Source organism: Temnothorax longispinosus, chromosome 3 (genome assembly GCF_030848805.1).
Source record: "Temnothorax longispinosus isolate EJ_2023e chromosome 3, Tlon_JGU_v1, whole genome shotgun sequence".
NCBI lineage: Eukaryota > Metazoa > Arthropoda > Insecta > Hymenoptera > Formicidae > Temnothorax > Temnothorax longispinosus.
In genome coordinates this window covers 443,692-462,256 of record NC_092360.1, presented here as the reverse complement: position 1 = coordinate 462,256, position 18,565 = coordinate 443,692, and the positions used below count along the sequence as shown (strand labels likewise).

The 18,565-nt window shown below is 37.5% G+C and overlaps 1 protein-coding gene across 12 annotated transcripts in view; it reads right to left on the bottom strand.

Annotated features, from left to right (window-relative positions):
- Nucleotides 1–18,565, bottom strand: part of Cno (adherens junction formation factor afadin) — a 45,917-nt gene that overhangs the window by 21,408 nt on the left and 5,944 nt on the right. For 8 of the 12 annotated variants that reach the window (XR_011731452.1, XR_011731453.1, XM_071774368.1 and 5 more), the window contains exons 2-6: nucleotides 9,858–9,969; nucleotides 9,576–9,768; nucleotides 8,932–9,216; nucleotides 8,144–8,427; nucleotides 7,281–7,380 (exon numbers count right to left, since the gene is read on the bottom strand). Coding sequence is in view for 9 of the 12 variants with exons in the window: in XM_071774368.1 (XP_071630469.1) it covers nucleotides 7,281–7,380; nucleotides 8,144–8,427; nucleotides 8,932–9,216; nucleotides 9,576–9,768; nucleotides 9,858–9,968 (973 nt within the window). In the remaining 3 variants the exon portion in view is untranslated. Of the gene's footprint in view, nucleotides 1–59; nucleotides 388–3,809; nucleotides 6,155–7,280; nucleotides 7,381–8,143; nucleotides 8,428–8,931; nucleotides 9,217–9,575; nucleotides 9,769–9,857; nucleotides 9,970–15,832; nucleotides 16,755–18,565 lie in introns of those variants that run through there. The other 4 variants (XM_071774370.1, XM_071774367.1, XM_071774375.1 and 1 more) reach the window with 4 other exon arrangements.

Below are 18,565 nucleotides of genomic sequence, written 5' to 3'. Positions count from 1 at the left end.
ACTTGACTGATAATCCTGAATTTAAAAATAACTAAAAATTTGTATACTGTATTATAAACCTTTAAGCGTCTTCAACCACGTTACTCTCATTCACTTTCGTGATTCTTGTCATTAATAAAAATCGATTAAATTGTTAATCAATTTTTTGCCGAAGAACAATTCAATTAGGGCAAAGCATTATCCTAATCAAAATAATTTGCTTAAATTTTCGTCGTTTATCGTTTTAATTATACGCGTAATTTATCATTTAGTAAATTCTTTACACGACATATTATTTTTATCAAATTCATTAAAAAATTGTACTTTATTAACTATGAAAGTTCTAATCGAATAAGAAGCAACACAAAAACGAGCGAGACGTAACGCATGAAGGAGAATGTTAAAATCCAACAAGATTAAAGATAACGTAATTAAGTAATGAGTTTCACACACACATTATTAGGAATTAATTAATTATATTTGTAATTTATATGTATATTATATAAGGGATTTAATATATGTTTAAAAATTCCGTTTAAAATTTCAATTAAATTTTAGCCGACGTAAATCATCATCAAGCACATTCGATAAATCACACACTTTACGAGAGAATTAATAGCTTGCATTTTTTTATTTCAAGCACGTCGTTTATAAACGCAGCCGAGAAATGCTAATTGTTCGCACGTAATTATTCGCGTCGCGTGAAACAGCCATACGCGAAAGCGAAAGCGTAACACCTTTAATGTCCATGACGCGCAGGACGATACTCTACGCGGCTCGCCCGTTAAAACAACACTGGTGTATAACTTCTTGTTACTTTCTGTCCCGTACAACACACCGGTGGGTATATAGAAACAAGAATACGATAGACTGCACGTGAGACCGGCGCAAGCGTGTTGACGAGTGTCCCTTGCACTATACGGAACTATAGCAGCCGGCTTCATTTATTCGCTGCGAAATTATTTATTAGCTTCCGCATTAAATCGAGTGGGATTCATACGATAGTTAATTTTTAATGGAAAATAGAAGCAAGAAAAAAAAAACGCTGAAAGAAGATATATGCTTATCGTTAGCGTTAGTTCTTATATATATATATAGAAACATTCATGCACAAGGATTTATTTAAATTCTTTACCGAGAGAAAAAAAAAACTATTTTTTTATTTAATTAGCAGGCAATAACTCTTCTTTTACTAGACTCTCTAAATTACTAATCTACAATTATTGATACTTTCTCTTGGCCTGGTCTTTGATGTCTACGACTAAAAACACTTTTTAAACGATACAATATTCCACACAATCCTGATATAATCTTGTTTTCCGAATTTATCGAATACATTATAACATTACGATGTAATTACATACGATGTAAGTACAGACGGTGAGACAAGCGAAAATATTTCCGTCAATTAAATAAACAAAGAGCCAACATACGTTGACATTTAAATTATGATTTTGTATCTTATAAAACGTTATCAAATAATAATTTGTACTATTAATATATCCCAATCATCAAAGAAAGATTTCGTTTTATAAGAATTCCGTGGGGTTCAGTTTAACTTCATTATCGAAAGCTTTGCTAAGAATAACAGGTATTCTTAGAAATGTTTTCCATTCATATCGGCCCGACCATTCATAAGTATCGGTCCAATTTTCACGTCGATAAAAAGAGATTTGAAATAGTACGCGATTCTTCAGATATAAAGATTAGTCCATTTATAAACGGTCTATTTAACAATTCTTGTATTGATGTAATATTACATTAATACATAAATAGACAGTTACACCCTTAAAGTGAGATTTATGTACTTATTAGGCGGGTTATCTTCTCCTTTCATAATAACGAAACGTGAATTTAAATACAATTTTAATGCAATAATCATAATGCTTTAAAAAATATATTTATTTTAGTTTAAATTTAGTTTAGTTTGTAAGATAATAAAATTTTTAATTTAAATTAAAAATTCGCAAAGTTAAAGCGTTTTTCTAAACGGTTTGAAAAAAAGTTTGCTAATTAATTATTTTCAAATCAATCACATTTATCTTGCAGCTGAGCAAGTTTTTAATAAATATGATTTTTACAAGATTTTCAAATATTTTGTTATTTTCAAAATTTTGAAATTGCAATCCATTTCCTAAGAAATTCTTTTCTTAAAAATTCATGTTATTTCATATAAAATTCTTTCCTTAATTTCTTGAGAACTCGAGAAATATATATATTATCGCATTATTCAATTTTTTAATCTTTGAAGAAGGTATAATCCTACGAGAAAATATTTGAATAAAACTTTGTCTCACACACACAGAAATTATACATTAAAAAATTACATATTAAAGCGTGATAAACGGACTTTAAACTGATTGATCTTCGAGGCTTTTTATCTTAAGTCGTTTAGAAGTTAAGCCTCTTTAAAAACATAATATCGAAATTCTTACAAATTGAAAAATTTAATACCTCTAAAAGCACATCAAAATTATGACATTAAAATTTTATTTTTATCAAAATACTTGTTTCAATATTATACATAGATACAAATTGATTTGGGGAAAAGACACAAAAATATTCGTTTATTTGAGAAGATTATCCACGTACCCATTTATATGTGCATAAAAATATAATTGTACAACTAAAAATAATTGATTCGACTGAAATTCATCGTACTAAAATCGTAGCGGAAAGTTCCACGGATTTAGTCCGCGCTGAATGCGATCCGAATCGTTTCGATCGGAAATCGCGGTTTCGGTCATCGCCGCTCGCAATCGAGAAACTTGGAAATTTCGCTTCGACACGGAGCAACACGTCGAAACGATCGGGATCGGTGCACGCGACTATTCCGCTAGGCGGAAAGGAGAAATTACCCGAGATATTTTTAGAAAAACGAAGGTAGCACGCTAGTGCTCGAATGTAGGTCGACATATAACGCAGATCGTTCCGGCGTTTTATTGATTTCCCGCGGACCCAATTCCGACGTGCACACACGCCGTCGCCGTCGCCGTCGCCGTCGCGCCGCGACGCGACGTGCCGTCGCGCGATGCGTACGCACGACGCACGTAAAAGAGATCACGAGAGATCGGCGTGCCTTCATCCCTTGACCCTCCTCCCCTCTATCCTACCGGCCCTTCGTTCGTCCTTAGGGCGCGTAAAACCTGCTTAATCCAGAGAGAAACATTCTACTTGATCATGTACGACTATTATGCCGCGTATTTATCTTTCCTTTTAAAACTAACTTTCTCTTTAATATCTATTCGTTATTAAATCTATTAGATAATGGTTGTCTTAAATCGAGAAAATTTTATACGCTCGACGATATTGAACGATAAAATCTCGATATTTCTTTCCGAAATGATGATGATATCTTGTCTCTTGATATAAATTGTCTGTAATGAAGCTTTATGTGTTCTAATAATATTTAATATTACCTCTTGGGCTATTATTTTTTAATACAACGAGGAATATATACATGCAAACAGGACAGGCTGCAAACCTTATCAACAGTTATCAAAAAACTCAATAATGCGCAAAATTTGTATATAATGATTATAATGAAACATAAAATCTTGCTGCTTTTAACGGTCATTCTCCTTCAGTAAAAAGCAGACGAATATGATCGCAGAGGAGGTACCTTACAAAAAAAAATTAAATAAACAGGAAAAAAATATGTATATTGCCGCTAAGTAATTTTCAAGTTTTCAACATTGCTAATTTACAGCAGGGACGTTTAAATAATATATTTCAACAAATTGGCTAGATAACACATAGAACCACATCAAGAAGAAAGTTCAGCTTTATATGCGTCATGCATGATTCGGTCAGCTTTAATAGGAGCTTACGTCGTATTCCCCAATCCATCATGACGACTGCCTTATTTAATTAAATTTCGTGGTCCCTTCGTCGGTTATTGCTGCTGCTAAATATTGGTCCCCTCTTTGTTCCCTTCTTTCGTTGCTCCGTTTTCCCGTGAAACTTGAGAATCCGTTGGCCCCTCAAACTGGTCAGGTGAATCTTATCAATATCAATTAATTGTCCACGGACGTTAGGACGTTAGAACGTATAATTAAATCTCTTCGGCATGCATTCTTTCTATAATCCTGATGAACTTAAAGCGAATTGACTCAAATTTATCCTTGATCTATCTCTATCGATCTGTTCGATGTTTGATTTATATGTGTGCTGACATTGTCCAAGCTTAGACTATGAAAGCAAACTGGAGGCCGTTCTATGCTTCCTATCTTTAAAAATAGCTCGATTGAAGAAATTATAAATCTGTTCAATTGGTCGTGTTCTTAATTGAATCTCGATGTTAACGTTACGGATATGATAATCGATATTGGTGGTGATACATTGAAGAAAATATTGATACGTTCATTCAGGTACGAGTTACGATCTGTTGATAGTCATGTAAACATCGTCAGGACGATGGTTACTGATGATCGCATTAAAACGTTACTTCGGGCTCTCACAGTGACACATCATGGCACAGTATTGGACCGTGCTGATATTGACCGTAGTGGATCGTTTTTATAATTCTCGAGCAGATTGCAGGATATTTACAGATCATAACTGCAGGTTGCGCGATTTATAAGAAAGCCTTTATCGACAATAAAGAGCTTACTCGGGACGTTAAATTGAATGATTGCACTTACGTGCAACAATAGGTCAATAGTACGTTGTCGATCATGCAATTGACAGTTTTCAAATCGGTCTCTTCGTTGTTCACGCAAATCTGATATTTAACTTTGCTGATGCGTTAAAACGAAGGCGAACAGCTCACGCATTAATTCACGTAGCGATGCACCATCCGTAATCTGTAATGATCACGCGATAATTAGTGATCAGATAAAGTCGTTGCCTCGGCATCTCCCGGAGGTATCCTGTAATAGCCATAATAACCACTGTTCGCCAAAAGTATAATCGATGAGATATATTCGATCGTTTGATTAGGTCGACTTTGAGACTTGCAATCAGGTGTCATGTGTTATTGGTCAAGGAGATACCTGCGCACTTCGTCAAGGTTTTGCGCGATTTGTACAATTATTTTATGATGCCTCAGTAATGACAGACCAATCGAATTCTTTTGCACTGTCCGCTTCTAAGTTATGCATGTAATCGATAGCCGGTCGTCTGTCCTTTACGTGAATCACGAGACAATAGGTATCACGTTGCTGTTACAAATCTTTCATGTCTTCTTTATCTGTGATAAATCGAATAAGTTCAATTACGTTGAGCTATGATTACTAATGACTTAATTAGTAGATCGGACTCAAGATGGTCACTTGGAATTTCACGAAATTGCGCAGAGTAACCGGATTATCATGCGTGTAGGGTTCACTTTCATCAATTCACTCTCTTTGATATTTCGTGTTCGGGTTCGATGACGCTGGTCATTAACGTTCGCGTGTATAATCGTATTTACTCCTTCAGTCACGTACGTAGTTATTTATTCCTTAGTGCGGATTACGGCGCATTATCGCGACCGTGTGAGTGGGTGGTTCCACTTTCGCTACTATGAAAAGTCTTTGATACGTCGATGATGAGCTAATCGTATTCGATGACGCCACGCCTTGGTCGCTCCGCGTTATGCGCGTGTAATTGTAACGACTATTCACTTCTTCGTGCAATTATAGGGATATTGCAGCCGTGGATGGATCCGATTTTGTCATTCCAAATTCTCTGCTGCGCTTCGATAGAACAAGTCAAACAAATGGTTATTAATACGTTGCGTCGTATTTATACATGTTGTTGCAAAGAATAACACGTCTATTTATTCAATCCAGGCTACAATAGATCACCAAATGCGTGGGCGAGTACACTTTTGTCACGTAATTTCGATGATGGTTGAAGGACTCCGGGTTCGACATACAAACGTTTCAAAGTGAAAATATAATTAGGCAACTAATTAATGTACGGATTACTGTACAGAGAAGGCAACACGGCGCTAAATGTTCACATATTTCACGCAAGATATGCTGGATCAATTGTAATTCGGTCTCAGGTAAAATTAACGACTGGTCAATTCGTTGCACAAATTTAGGCTCAAACGACTCAATTGTCGGACATCACGGGCAATTATTTCGCCGTGAATGACGAAGTCGAAACAAGGGCAAAGACGACGACAAGGCGGCGACGACGGCGCCCGCGCACTGGCGCTGGTACCGACGACATGAGCTGACTGAGGCGATGCTGGTATCGGTTATTCTCCTTGCCACCCTTACGTCCCCCTCATCAACTACCCTCTATACTTCGGCTCTTCCTCTCTCCCTTCTGTCGCTTCTCTCGACGAACTTTCGCCCTTATCAACTGATATTAAAAGCTCTTTTTACGCACAACTTTATAAATTTAATCCTCTCTTTAATGTGGTCTTTTTCCTTTCTAGTCTTCTTTCTCATTAAACTTTTGTTCTCATCTCGTTAATTCTGATGTCAATCTTTCTCATCAGATCAATCCTCCTATTTTGTTCCATCATCTATGTTTCAAGAATTCTTTCCTCCTCCGCACCCGTTAACTTCTATTATCTTCTTTTACCGTTCTTTTCTACTGTAGACATATGTAACTCTTCCAAGTCGATTATTTTTTTAATTAGTTTTTTACGAATATTTTAAAAATCTCTATACTTAATATAACTTAAAATAGTCTACAAAACTCCCTATATCCAATTTATTATTCTCGTGTCTCGTGTATAAATGTCTCAGAATTTTTACTTGACCGTGCAATAATATTCATTATATAATCAAATATCAGTTAACTTTTTAATATTATTATTTAAATTAAAATTAAAATTGTATTATATAAAATTTATAAAATTAACTAAAAATTAAATTAAATTAGTTTTTGTTAGAATTAACAAAAGTAAAAAGTTTGCAAAAAATTCGTTCTCTCAATAAAAGATTAAAGTTGTGTCATAATTCTCTTAAATTTGAATATAAAAATAAGCAAGTTCGTTAAATCATTATTGACATACTTTACATCAAATTATTATTGCGATATTAGCTTGCCATTAAATTCTCAATAAAAAAATATTAAAAGACTAATTATTAAAATTAGACTAAATATTAAAATTTAGTATTTCCAAATGTACAAAGATTAATTTTATAATATATCCTAGGGAAAGTTAAAAATCGTTGCAAACACACTTATATTATATTAAACACTTTAAATGTAAAATTATTTAAGTCCAATCGTATTAAGTCCACTTTCCTCTTTTTCATTTTAATAGTTAGAATATACACAGAACACTGCTTATTAGAGTTATGCAGCGATTGTGCAGCTAAGCATAAAGTATTGATGTAAAAGTAAATTCTTACCTCGCGTGGAAGGATGATTCATTAATATCGCCAAAGGACACTCGTCGTCGTCTAATATGTACTCCTGATGTGCATTGCCACCCACGTTCTCACTATTAACCTACATCATAAACAAGATAGTGATTTGTACAATATATGCTTTTAACAAAAAGTATCTAATATTTATGCATAATTTCCAGAAATGGCGAAGGTAATTAAAATTAAATGTCAAGTACAGAAATGTATCATGTTATACAAAAAATATTTTTGTCTACAACATTTAGTATTAACGCAGCTCACTAACAAAACTGTGTTTTATGTTTTCTATGTTCCTTTAATTTTCATATGATATTAGAGGATAGATTTTCTTATCAATTATGTTTTATTTAAACTAAATTAAGCAAAATATACTATTATTATTTGATAAATGTTTTTATTAACTTCATAAATATCTTGCAAACTATTAATATACTTTATCTCATTATTGTAACTATCTCGCATTTATTTATTGTTTATTAGCTTTATATTATTCTTCCTTTAATAATAATTATTTATTTTATAAATATATATTTTATATGTGTATACATTTAAATACATATTGTATTTTACATATATATTTATATTTGCCTTCATTTTTCAAATCATACATTTAACAAATTGAGATATTTTTTTGTAAAATTTTATTTGCAGAATAGATGCTAATATTTTTTAATATTAAGCAATAAACATCTTAACAATTAAGTTCAATTTAACATCAATTATTAAATTTTGAATTGCGCTATCTTTTTGATCAAAATTCGTCGAAGAAGTAAATTTTTAAAATCTGTCAAATTTATCTGCCATATGACGATCTATCCGCGGATAAACGACAGTCTCGTATATACCTGCACAAGGCAATATAATTGCGGGTCCACTTTATCCAGGCCGTATTTAGAAAGCATCTCTCGCACAACCTGAGCGGCGGAATCTCGCACGCTCAGCAGCAGTGTTTTGTATGGCACGTCCTTGCACAACGCCTCGCCATAAATTTTCAATGTGCCGCCCGTGTCGGGACCGCCGTCTTTACTGCGAAATTGCTGGAGTCTCCTTTCAAGTTTCTGTTGACGGCGGCGTCTCATCACCGCTTCCGGATTCGAGATGCTCCTCGTAAAACTGGTCTCAGGCAATTCTAAAAGCGATAATAACATCATTAATACAGAAAAGAAAAACATTCATACGAGTCACGACAAAGAAGTATCTTTATTTCGTTTTTGCTATTTTCATTACAACACGATAATCAGTAATCAAGTTAAGATAATTGAATTATTATACTTTACGTAATATACTAAGCTATTCTTAAATTTTGCATTAAGAAAAACGAAACAATAAAGCACAAAAATACTTAAACTATAGAGTGTAATATAAGCTGCGTTCCACATTCCTCTTCTTCTTTCTTTCAGTGAAGAAAGGAAAAGAAGAAGAACACTTCAAAGCATTTATAGTATCAAATAGACTGCAGTCATAATAACGTTTTTCGATCTCTTTTTGAAACACTTTTCAGTCAAAATATTTTTTAAAGATTATATTTATATTTGTATTTATTATTATTTATATTCACGCGTTATTTAATCCTTTAATAATTTTATATAAATAGTAATTTCATACAAACAGTCTAAAAATAATGTTTACTAACCCGTATAAAGTTTCTCGGCGACACCGTTCGGATCGCCAGGCGCCGCGTTCTCGTCTTGCTCCAAGCTCTTCAGTCGACTGAGCTTCTCCTGCTTCTTGATCTGCTTTTTCTCCCGCTTGCTCAGCTTTCTTCGGAAGCTAGAACCCTCGGCTGAAATAAAACCGACGCCCTGCGCATTGGTCTTATCGTCGATCCGCTTCAGCAAGAAGCGTCCCTCCCGATCGTCTATATGCCAATTTAGTTGAACTAGCAATGGCTTTTCTTCTAAATCGAGTTTACGCTCTTCTATAAACAAAGTACAAACCAAGGTACAAACGATATTAAAACACTTTAGAAAAAATAACATTACTAAAAGATAAAATTAACTGAGATCTCTCTTCAACTAAAAAAAAAGTCATTAATTCAAATATAATTAAATATAAATGTATAATATTTAAAGGGCATAATTCAGTTAACAGAAACTCATGGTATGTTAAAAGTATATTAAAATTTATTAATTAAGGAACGTACATATACGTTATACGTTAATTTAAAGATGTATATAAACCAGTTTTTAATTTAATCTAATTATAAAAAGTTCTCGCTAAATGCGCAGTTTTAGTTTTAATCGATATTGTTCTTTCACGTAATCTGATTTTACTCACCTCCATTCTCGTGAATCTCATAAAGGGCGTATTCTGGGACGGATAGCATTCTCATGTCGGGACGAAATTTTTCTATGAGAGTTTCTATTACCGCCTGGCTGGTCGCGTCCGAGGCGACCCTGATGCACTTGGTAGCGACTTTTTGGCCGCTGTCTTGAAAGTAAAACCTCATCACGCCATGGAACTCCAGATCCTGTTGAGAAAAAATAGCATAATTCGAGTAAGCTTGCGGGAGCTAGACGATCACGCGAAATTTAAATGGGTCGTCTCGGCAACACTCACCTCGTTGGGCTCCGAAAGTTCGAACAGGTCCAAGCGATTGGCGTTCCATTGCTGTATGACCCCCCTGAGAGCTTCCCGCTCCGCTTTTTTATTCGCCAGTTCCGTTGCCATCCTGAAAAACACGACGGACGACATAAATGTAATTGTAAGTAGCCGACACAGTTGCGGAACTTGTAGAACGTCTAACGTTACTGAACGCGTCACGATTTCTTGGAAGCCGCAGACCGCGTGATCGCGAACTTGGCTTCTTAATTAAAGAACCAAACGGATGAACAGATACATTTTTAGAAAGTTTTGTACGCTACAAAACCATGGGATCAAAATTTTCAATATTTATTCTCTTGTGTTTCGTTCCCTTAACCCCGAGAACGGGAGCCTGGGGTGGTTTTTATACCCCAGTCTCGAAAAAATAAGTTCACGTTATTTTATATATATATATATATATATATATATATATATATATATATATATATATATATATATATAATGTGTGCTTCTTCCGTTTTTTAAATATTTTCTTTGGTTCCTTCTTACTTTTTTCTCAGAAAAAATGAAGTAAATGTGTATATACATATTGTCCTCAAATACTAATACAAATTATACAGAACAATAAAAAATATATATAATTAACAACAATGATTTTTAACTAGGGTGTAAAAGTCACCCCAGATAACCATTCATGCAAAAAAAAAATCAGGCGCTCGTTCCCGGATTAATCGTACAAGCTCCCGTCTCGATCAAACAGCCACGTATAATCTGCCTATTGTCTCTAGAAACCGAATTTAAATCTTCGAGAACCGTGTGGGGAACTTTTAAATAAACTTTCCAAGAAACACGCGGCCGCTTTGATTTTGTTTCACGCCTCTTCACAGGCCTCCCTCCGCCTCCGGCGCGGGGCTGCTGGCCCCGTCTGTTGTGATACCTACGAGATAAATTATCACATCAGCAGACGTAAAGCGCGAGGCGTCTGTTCGGTGCGCCAGGCCGCACCGTGGTATCACGTTCGGTATGTTGTGATTCTCGCTATGCGGCACTGTGCGGCACGAGTGTGTCCGATGCATGCGATGCATTCAGAAACGACCCTCCTCGAATACAACAATACAAGGTGACCGGGGAAAAAAAAATGCGCACCAGGCGACGCCGACGCCGGCGAACCCGCGTCATTTACGAATTCGATTACTGCAATTATTTGATGGTAAGGCTAATTAAACAAGGTCAATAATCCGAGTCAATTAATTTATATCGCTAACTAAACTATTCGCTCGATCGATTTTTCGCTCGATTAGTTGTTGAGTAACTTTAGTTGATTAAGGTTGAAGTACTCGTCAAGGCCGGGCGCGGCGACCCTAATTAATTTAAATCTTAACAAACAGAGAGACTGCGCGATCGTGCCTCGCAGTTTCCGGACAGCGAGACGATCCTCGAGAGGCAGTCACGTGCCATGCATTCCTGTCGCCCCTTCCCGTACCCCGCCTCATGCCCTCTCACGGCACGTCTCTTGTCCTCGATCTTAAAACCTTAAAAGCGCGTCCACGCATTTCTTTTAAGGGTTCACTGCACCGCAAGCATTAACCCTTTGACGCACCAATTTAACTCTCACCTGACCTGACATCTAAAAGTAATTTAAATGAGCTTTTAAAAGAAAGCTCATAATTCAGAGGAGACAATGTTGTAAAATAACGTAACCCTTTAATAAGTAAATTCCTTGTAGGCTTATTAGATACTTATTAGCATAAGTGATATTAAATTGATCGTCAATTCAATAATGTAATATTACATTTTCAGTATAAAATTGTGTTTTACAACCGAATAATTAACACGTCAAAAAGTCGTGTTTGTTCGACCCGACTGGCCAAATAATAAATATATTCAAAATTCACAACGTTTCAACCGCATTTTCGGTCCTTCTCAAGTGATTCAGCTATGCATCCTCAAAACCGCGTACAAAATATCGATTACGTCGCTGACATCGTGCCCTAACCACATCATGCACACGTAAAGCTAAAAAAGTGAAATAAACTCACGATAGTCAAAAAGATAAAAACGCTCAGAAGTCATAAAATAAAAAGTAAGAATACAATTGAATTGTTAAGTTAAAAATAGTTAAGTTATAAATAATGTACAAAGTAATGTACTTTGTACATTATTTATAACTTATGTATAAGTAATGTACTTTGTACATTATTTATAACTTAACTATTTTTAACTTAACAATTCAATTGTATTCTTACTTTTTATTTTATGACTTCTGAGCGTTTTTATCTTTTTGACTATCGTGAGTTTATTTCACTTTTTTAGCTTTACGTGTGCATGATGTGGTTAGGGCACGATGTCAGCGACGTAATCGATATTTTGTACGCGGTTTTGAGGATGCATAGCTGAATCACTTGAGAAGGACCGAAAATGCGGTTGAAACGTTGTGAATTTTGAATATATTTATTATTTGGCCAGTCGGGTCGAACAAACACGACTTTTTGTTTTGTATTTATTTACTGGCGAAGGAAGCTTCTTATTTTGTTTATACCACACACCTTGGACCAGAGAAATGGTGTTTCATCGTGACGAAGAATTAACACGTGGTTCAAAAGCATTCAAAGGCATGAGGCAAAATATACACAGAAAAAAAAATAAGTGTCAAATCAATACTGATTATACTTGTATAGGTATACGCAAAAATATATGAGATTATATTGCGTTAAACGAAGAAAATTTGCTTGAATGAACTTATTATATAGTTCAACCAAGAAAAAAAACATTGAAATGTTGAAATAAAATGTTAAAATTCTTATAAGATGATTATGGTAATCTTGCATATATACGAAACAATCTATATCTTCTTATTTTTCTTATAAGAATGTCAACTTTTTATTTTCAACATTTTTTTCTTGGTTGAACTATATAATAATTTCATGCAAGAAAATTTTCTTCGTTTAACGCAATATAATTTCATTTCAAGATTTCCAACTTCTCCAACGTCGAAACTAAAGATATTTTCAAATCAAGAATACTCCTTTTTTTCTGTGTATAAAATTCACAAAAGTTAGTTCGTCAGGCATAAGATTCCGCTCGATGATCGTAAATGTCAATGTTAATTTATTCTGTAGAATAATGCAAGTTGGACGAGAATCGCAATATAATGTAAATCAAGTAAAATTAAAAGACAGGAAGAAATTCAATCTACTACGCTACTTTTTTGAGACCGAATTTCGACCGAACATATCCAAGATAACGTGCAAAGGTCGCGTTCAAACGATCCGTACTAAAAGTGACAGATAATCGTAATTTGAAAGTAAAATAAGATGTTGCAAGGTAATGTCGAAAGTTGCGCGCGCGTGCGCGCGTAAGGAAAATTGTACGAAACACGGGAGGACCGTTCTGGATTGGAAAGTAGCGTTTTAGCGTGCTTGAACTCGATGAAGATCGCGGATTCTAGGTCGCCGCCGCCTATCGCCGCGCGATCGACGTCGCGATAACGCCGCGAGGTGCGTACGTCAACAACGCTACGCGTTTTACTCCGCGCGTGCAGGTAAACCCGCGCGATGACTCATACGCGAAAATATGAGCGCGCCGTTCGTTCGTTCGCCTCGCGTATACGCGAGTATTTCGCATCAGGCGCGAGCGAAGGGAAAGGACGGCGCGGAGGGAAAGGGAATCCGGCGAGAACGCGAGGACGAGCCGCGCGCGATCTCGCGATCTCGCGATCGCGTATCGCGAGCGTCCGTCCTCGACGCGATCAGTCAGTCGTCGCGATCCTCATCGCCCTTCAACGATACTCCCTCCTCCCTGCCCCCCTGCCGTTTTCTCGATCGCGGAGCGCTCGATCTCGGGAGTGTCAACCTCATGATACATTCAAAGCGCGAAGTACCTACATAACGCGCGTCTCCCTCCTCCCCCCCCCTCTCTCTCCTCATTCCCTCCCTCTTTCTTTCTCGCCGCTTGTACAGTCGGTTATATTGATGCTTCAAGATGATTCAAAACGACGTGAGAGATTTACATCAGTATTGTCATCCTGTGGTGCACGTTTTATATCATTGATAATAATATATCAATCAATATAAATCAATACGATATTGATATATATCAATATATTGGTCGATATGTATTAATATAGGTACATACATCAATTAATGAACATTAATAAAATGAGAAAACGTAACCGTTATTCACATCAATCTTTTAAGTAAAGTAAAATTTATGATACTATATTTATTATGCGATACAGTCACATACTATACAACATTTTATATATTTATTATATTGCGTATATACAACAAAAATTTGCTCCTATAGGTAATTCATAAGACTTGGCGGCAATATGAGAACGTTAACAGTCACTATAATGTTCTACATCCAATACTACATTCCATATGATAAGTTTACACTGTTTACAGTACACAAACCAGTCGTACATTATAAAATTGAATAACATTTAATTTTAATGCCAAAAAGATCGACAGTAAAACTACGATCACATTCCTCACCTAGTTTCGATCGATATCGTTATTAGTATCAATGCTTATCGCTGCTTTAAAAAAAAAATTAATCTAAACGCGCCTGAGGAAGAGGCGGACTTCCTCGAACGACCGAAAATCATGACACACGCACGGACATCCGTACGTGTTCGCGCGAAGTACGAATACGCCGAAAATTGACGCAGCCAGAGGCGTCGCGTTTGCGGCTTCGCGACTCACCGCGACTTCCTTTCCGTTCGAGCGCGAAGCGATCGGCAAAATGGAGTAAAAAAAAACAAAGAACGAAAAAGCATCGCGGTGATATCCGATCGCTGAGAGTTTGAGTGCGCGCGCAAAAATACGGTTTCTGCGTCTGTCTGTACCACACACGGTTTACTCCAACCGGCGTAGCCCCCTCTTCCCCCATCCTCCTCCCCGCCCCCCGGTTTTTTACTCCGCTACTCCGTTCCTTACTATTACGCGCCGTAAGATGAGAGGAGGACCGACGAGCATTCAAGGCTCCCGCATCTCGGGGCCATCGGTAAACACCGAACGAAAGGCGACCGCCTTGCACCTTAAAGGTGCCTATTTAGACACGTCACGGCGATCCTTTTCTCTTTCTCTTCTTTTTTTTTTAAATCTTTGACGACACCCGTGTCCGAGACAACCTGTCTTTTTTGTTCGAGGACAAATTCCGCTTTCCGAGCACCCGCGTGGATCGCCACGGGACTCTATAGCACCAGCACACTCGTCCGTGATCACGCATTCGAAAAGCCCTGGAATGGCATCTCGCTACGTGCGTCCTGTTAAGACTCCGACTTCGATTTCTCTCGAAACGAATGTCGTTCGTTATTTTACATTGCTCTTTTTAACGGCAATTCGCTTCGATAATATTTACGCGTTCGTACGTTCTGGTTTCTCCTCTTCCTTTTTTTTTTTATTGTAAACGTCCCAATATTATTTCTACCTCTCTTAAGGAGAGTGGTTGCTCAAATCAATATGATAAGAATTAGTTCAAATTTATGGAGGATATTCGTCTATGCAAATCTGTCGTCCGTGTCATAGTTGAAGACAATTGTCTGCATGGTTGTCGAGTAATTAATTATTAAAGTTATACTTGTTGGCGCCCATTTGTCAGGGCCGACTCAAATGCGACGTTGCCCGACACAAATGCACGCTTTCCGTAGCGTGCTCGATAGCTTTACGCGAAAACAGCTACAATATGCTGTTTTATTTTTACAATTTTATTTTTACTATGCTTTCGAGAGTTACATTACAGGTGTCGTAACATTTTTGCTATGTCGCCCGTGTATAAGAGTATAACTTCAATGATTAATTACTCGACAACCATACAGAAAATTTTCTTCAACTTTGGCATAAATGACAGATTCTCATAGACGAATATCCTCTATAAATTTGAACTAATTCTTATCATATTAATTTGAGCAGCCACCCTCCTTAATGACACGCGATAAAAAACGATTATTCTATCGCATTCATTCGTTATTTCGATAGAGTACTCACTCTTCAGACACCGTCATTCTTTCCGCCCGGAGAGACTCTTCTCGCGCTTTCCTCAAAGGACACGCCGTCGATTTATCACTTTTTTTGCCAGGAGTGACTCGTAAAAATAAACTCCTTGAGTATATATTCCTCGGATCAATTCTAACGTGGAATTTACGTCACTGGACAAACCAGTTCGGTAATGAGTACTCGAAAGTGTCTTTCGACGATAGATAACGATAATTTTCAAAAAAGAAAATTGTGAATTAAAGTCTGCTCCCTCGAGAATATTTTTATCGCCTCAAAGCCGGTATTCTTCGAAAGAAAGACACTGGAGAAGCGTTCTCGAGTATCGTCGCCAACAAAGAATGTTTACTCCACGATAACGGAAATGTCCAACATAGGTACAAACTCCTCCTCTTTATTTATCAGGTCGCATGCCTGTTTAGTGATTCCTTTCGATAGCGAGTTACGATAAGATTCCTCAACAACCACAGGTAAGCTTCTGGATTATCTCTCGTAGAACCGTCGCGCGCCGCGAGAAAATTCTCCGTTCGAAGGGTTCCTCCTCCTCCAGTGGCTCTCCAGCGAATTCCGATTCAAGATCGACTCTTCCCTCTTACTCGCTCTGCACGAGAAACTCCGAGAGCAAGGTGTTTCACGCCCAAATATTTTTCTCCTTCCTCGCGGTTTTCACTTTCGCGGAGAACGCGGCGACGCGACGGAATTTCCCTCGCGCGCCTCTCCTTGTTCGCCCCGCGGAAAAGGAAGCGCGGGAGAGAAGAGAAAGAGGATGCCGCGCACTCTCTTCTTTATTTTTTCGGCGACACGGTGCACCGTCGCTATACCGTAAGTATGCACACGCACGCCGTGCGTGCGTCGCGTACTCGCGCCCGCCACACCCAACGACGCTCGTTGGAATTCCACGCGTGTGTGACGACCGGCCATACACTCGCGCGTACGGCAAAGCGACTGACAAACCGACGAGGCGACTCCGTCGGGCCCCGAGAATGGGGGGAGATGGAGGGAGGGAGAAGAGCCTTCCCTCGCTACGCGGCCTTCCCGTTCCCGCTTCCCGGCTAGAGTCCCACCGGCCGTTAGGGCCGTTTGGTCGTCCCTCGTGGTGCCTCGATCCATCGTGAGAGTAAAATGCCCATTTTCTACCGATGTAGATCAATTTTAATCTCGGTTTAACTTGCTTTTTATCCTTTTCTTCTAAGAAGAAAAGAATTATCCTGTATATACTCTTCTAAGAGTATAACGAATAATAACGGAAAAAAGAACAAGAATAATAAAGAATAAGAATAATTTTAAAAAAGGAGAATAAAAATAAGTTATAAGAAAAAGGTATAAGGAAAAAAAAGATAAATAAGTTAAACCGAGATTAAAGTTAATCCGCATTGATAAAAATGGACATAACGTCTATTTTTTTACTTTTTATTTTTTTCTAGTTCTTAAAATTAAAAAAAGGATGAAAGATAAATTAAACCGAAATTAAAGTTAATTCGATAGAAATGATGATAGAAATGGACGAAAGTAAGACGAGAAAAAAAAACTTGGGGGCTTGACAATGCAGCCTCCACTAATCGAAAAGAAAAAGAGAGAAAAAAAACCGAAAAAGCGGCATTTTTAGGTAACAAGACGAAGGTAAGACGAATAAGGTAAAACGAAGGTAAGATGAAGGTAAGGCGAAGATAAAGGGTTAAAACGAGAGCTTGTAGGGCAAGGTGCCTGGAGGTCACGGGTCCTTTTCTTTTCCGGTTACACCCGCCGCCGAGTCGGGGCCGAGGCCGGGGCCGGGGCCGGGGCGATTAATCGTCCGGGGGCGAGTCGTTAAATGCGCAAGTCGCCCGATTTCGTTTGGACCTGCCGGACGTAACCGGCCCCTGCCCCGCTCGCGGTCCCGTTCCGTGCCGTGCCGTTCTGTTTCGCGCCGTTCCATTTCGTTCCGTTCCGTTCCGCTTTGCTACGCTACGTCGCGAATTTTCAACGTCGCGCGTCGTCGTGCATTACGCTACGTCGAATTTCTCTGGATACGCACCCGGCGGTAGTAGTACGCTTCTCTACCTGCTCACCTTTCCTCTCCCTCCTATCCCTTCCTGTTCTCGTCCCCCCTGCCCCCCACTCCGGTCCCAACCGTACGCACGCACGTGACGTACACCGTTCCAGTGGTTCCCAAATCTTTCGGTGACACACGTATGTAGATGAGTTTATATAGAGTGACGGAAAGTAAACGCATTCATATCGCTAAAATTGTTGTTCTTGAGACAAGAAAGAAAAGCATTGAAACACAAATACTTTTTCAAGCTGTAGCCGATTAAAAACAAAGAGCCATTGTAAATTATACTTCCACAACGCGATAGACAACAAAGCTTTGTTTGTCAGCAAATTTTTTGCATCAAACATTCTTAGTCAAAATATAATTATTCCGATAGCTAGCTTTAAGATTTCAATACGAGGTAAAATAAAATTCTGATAGAGAAGAAAATCAGAAATATCAATTTAATATCAAATTTATAATTCGATATCGACGTATCGTGTAAATATCCCGATCAAAAAATTATTTTTTCACGTACTTTTCCATGTTAAATTTTACTTGCGAATTATTTCACTTTATCAGCATCATCTTCAATAACGGAAGCTTTATGGTGCTCCATGCGGAAAGATTTGAAGATTCCTCTAAATTCCTCACACGATTACACACATATAAATTGATTGCAACGTCTTCCGATCTCGCGACAATGCGAGAAAAAG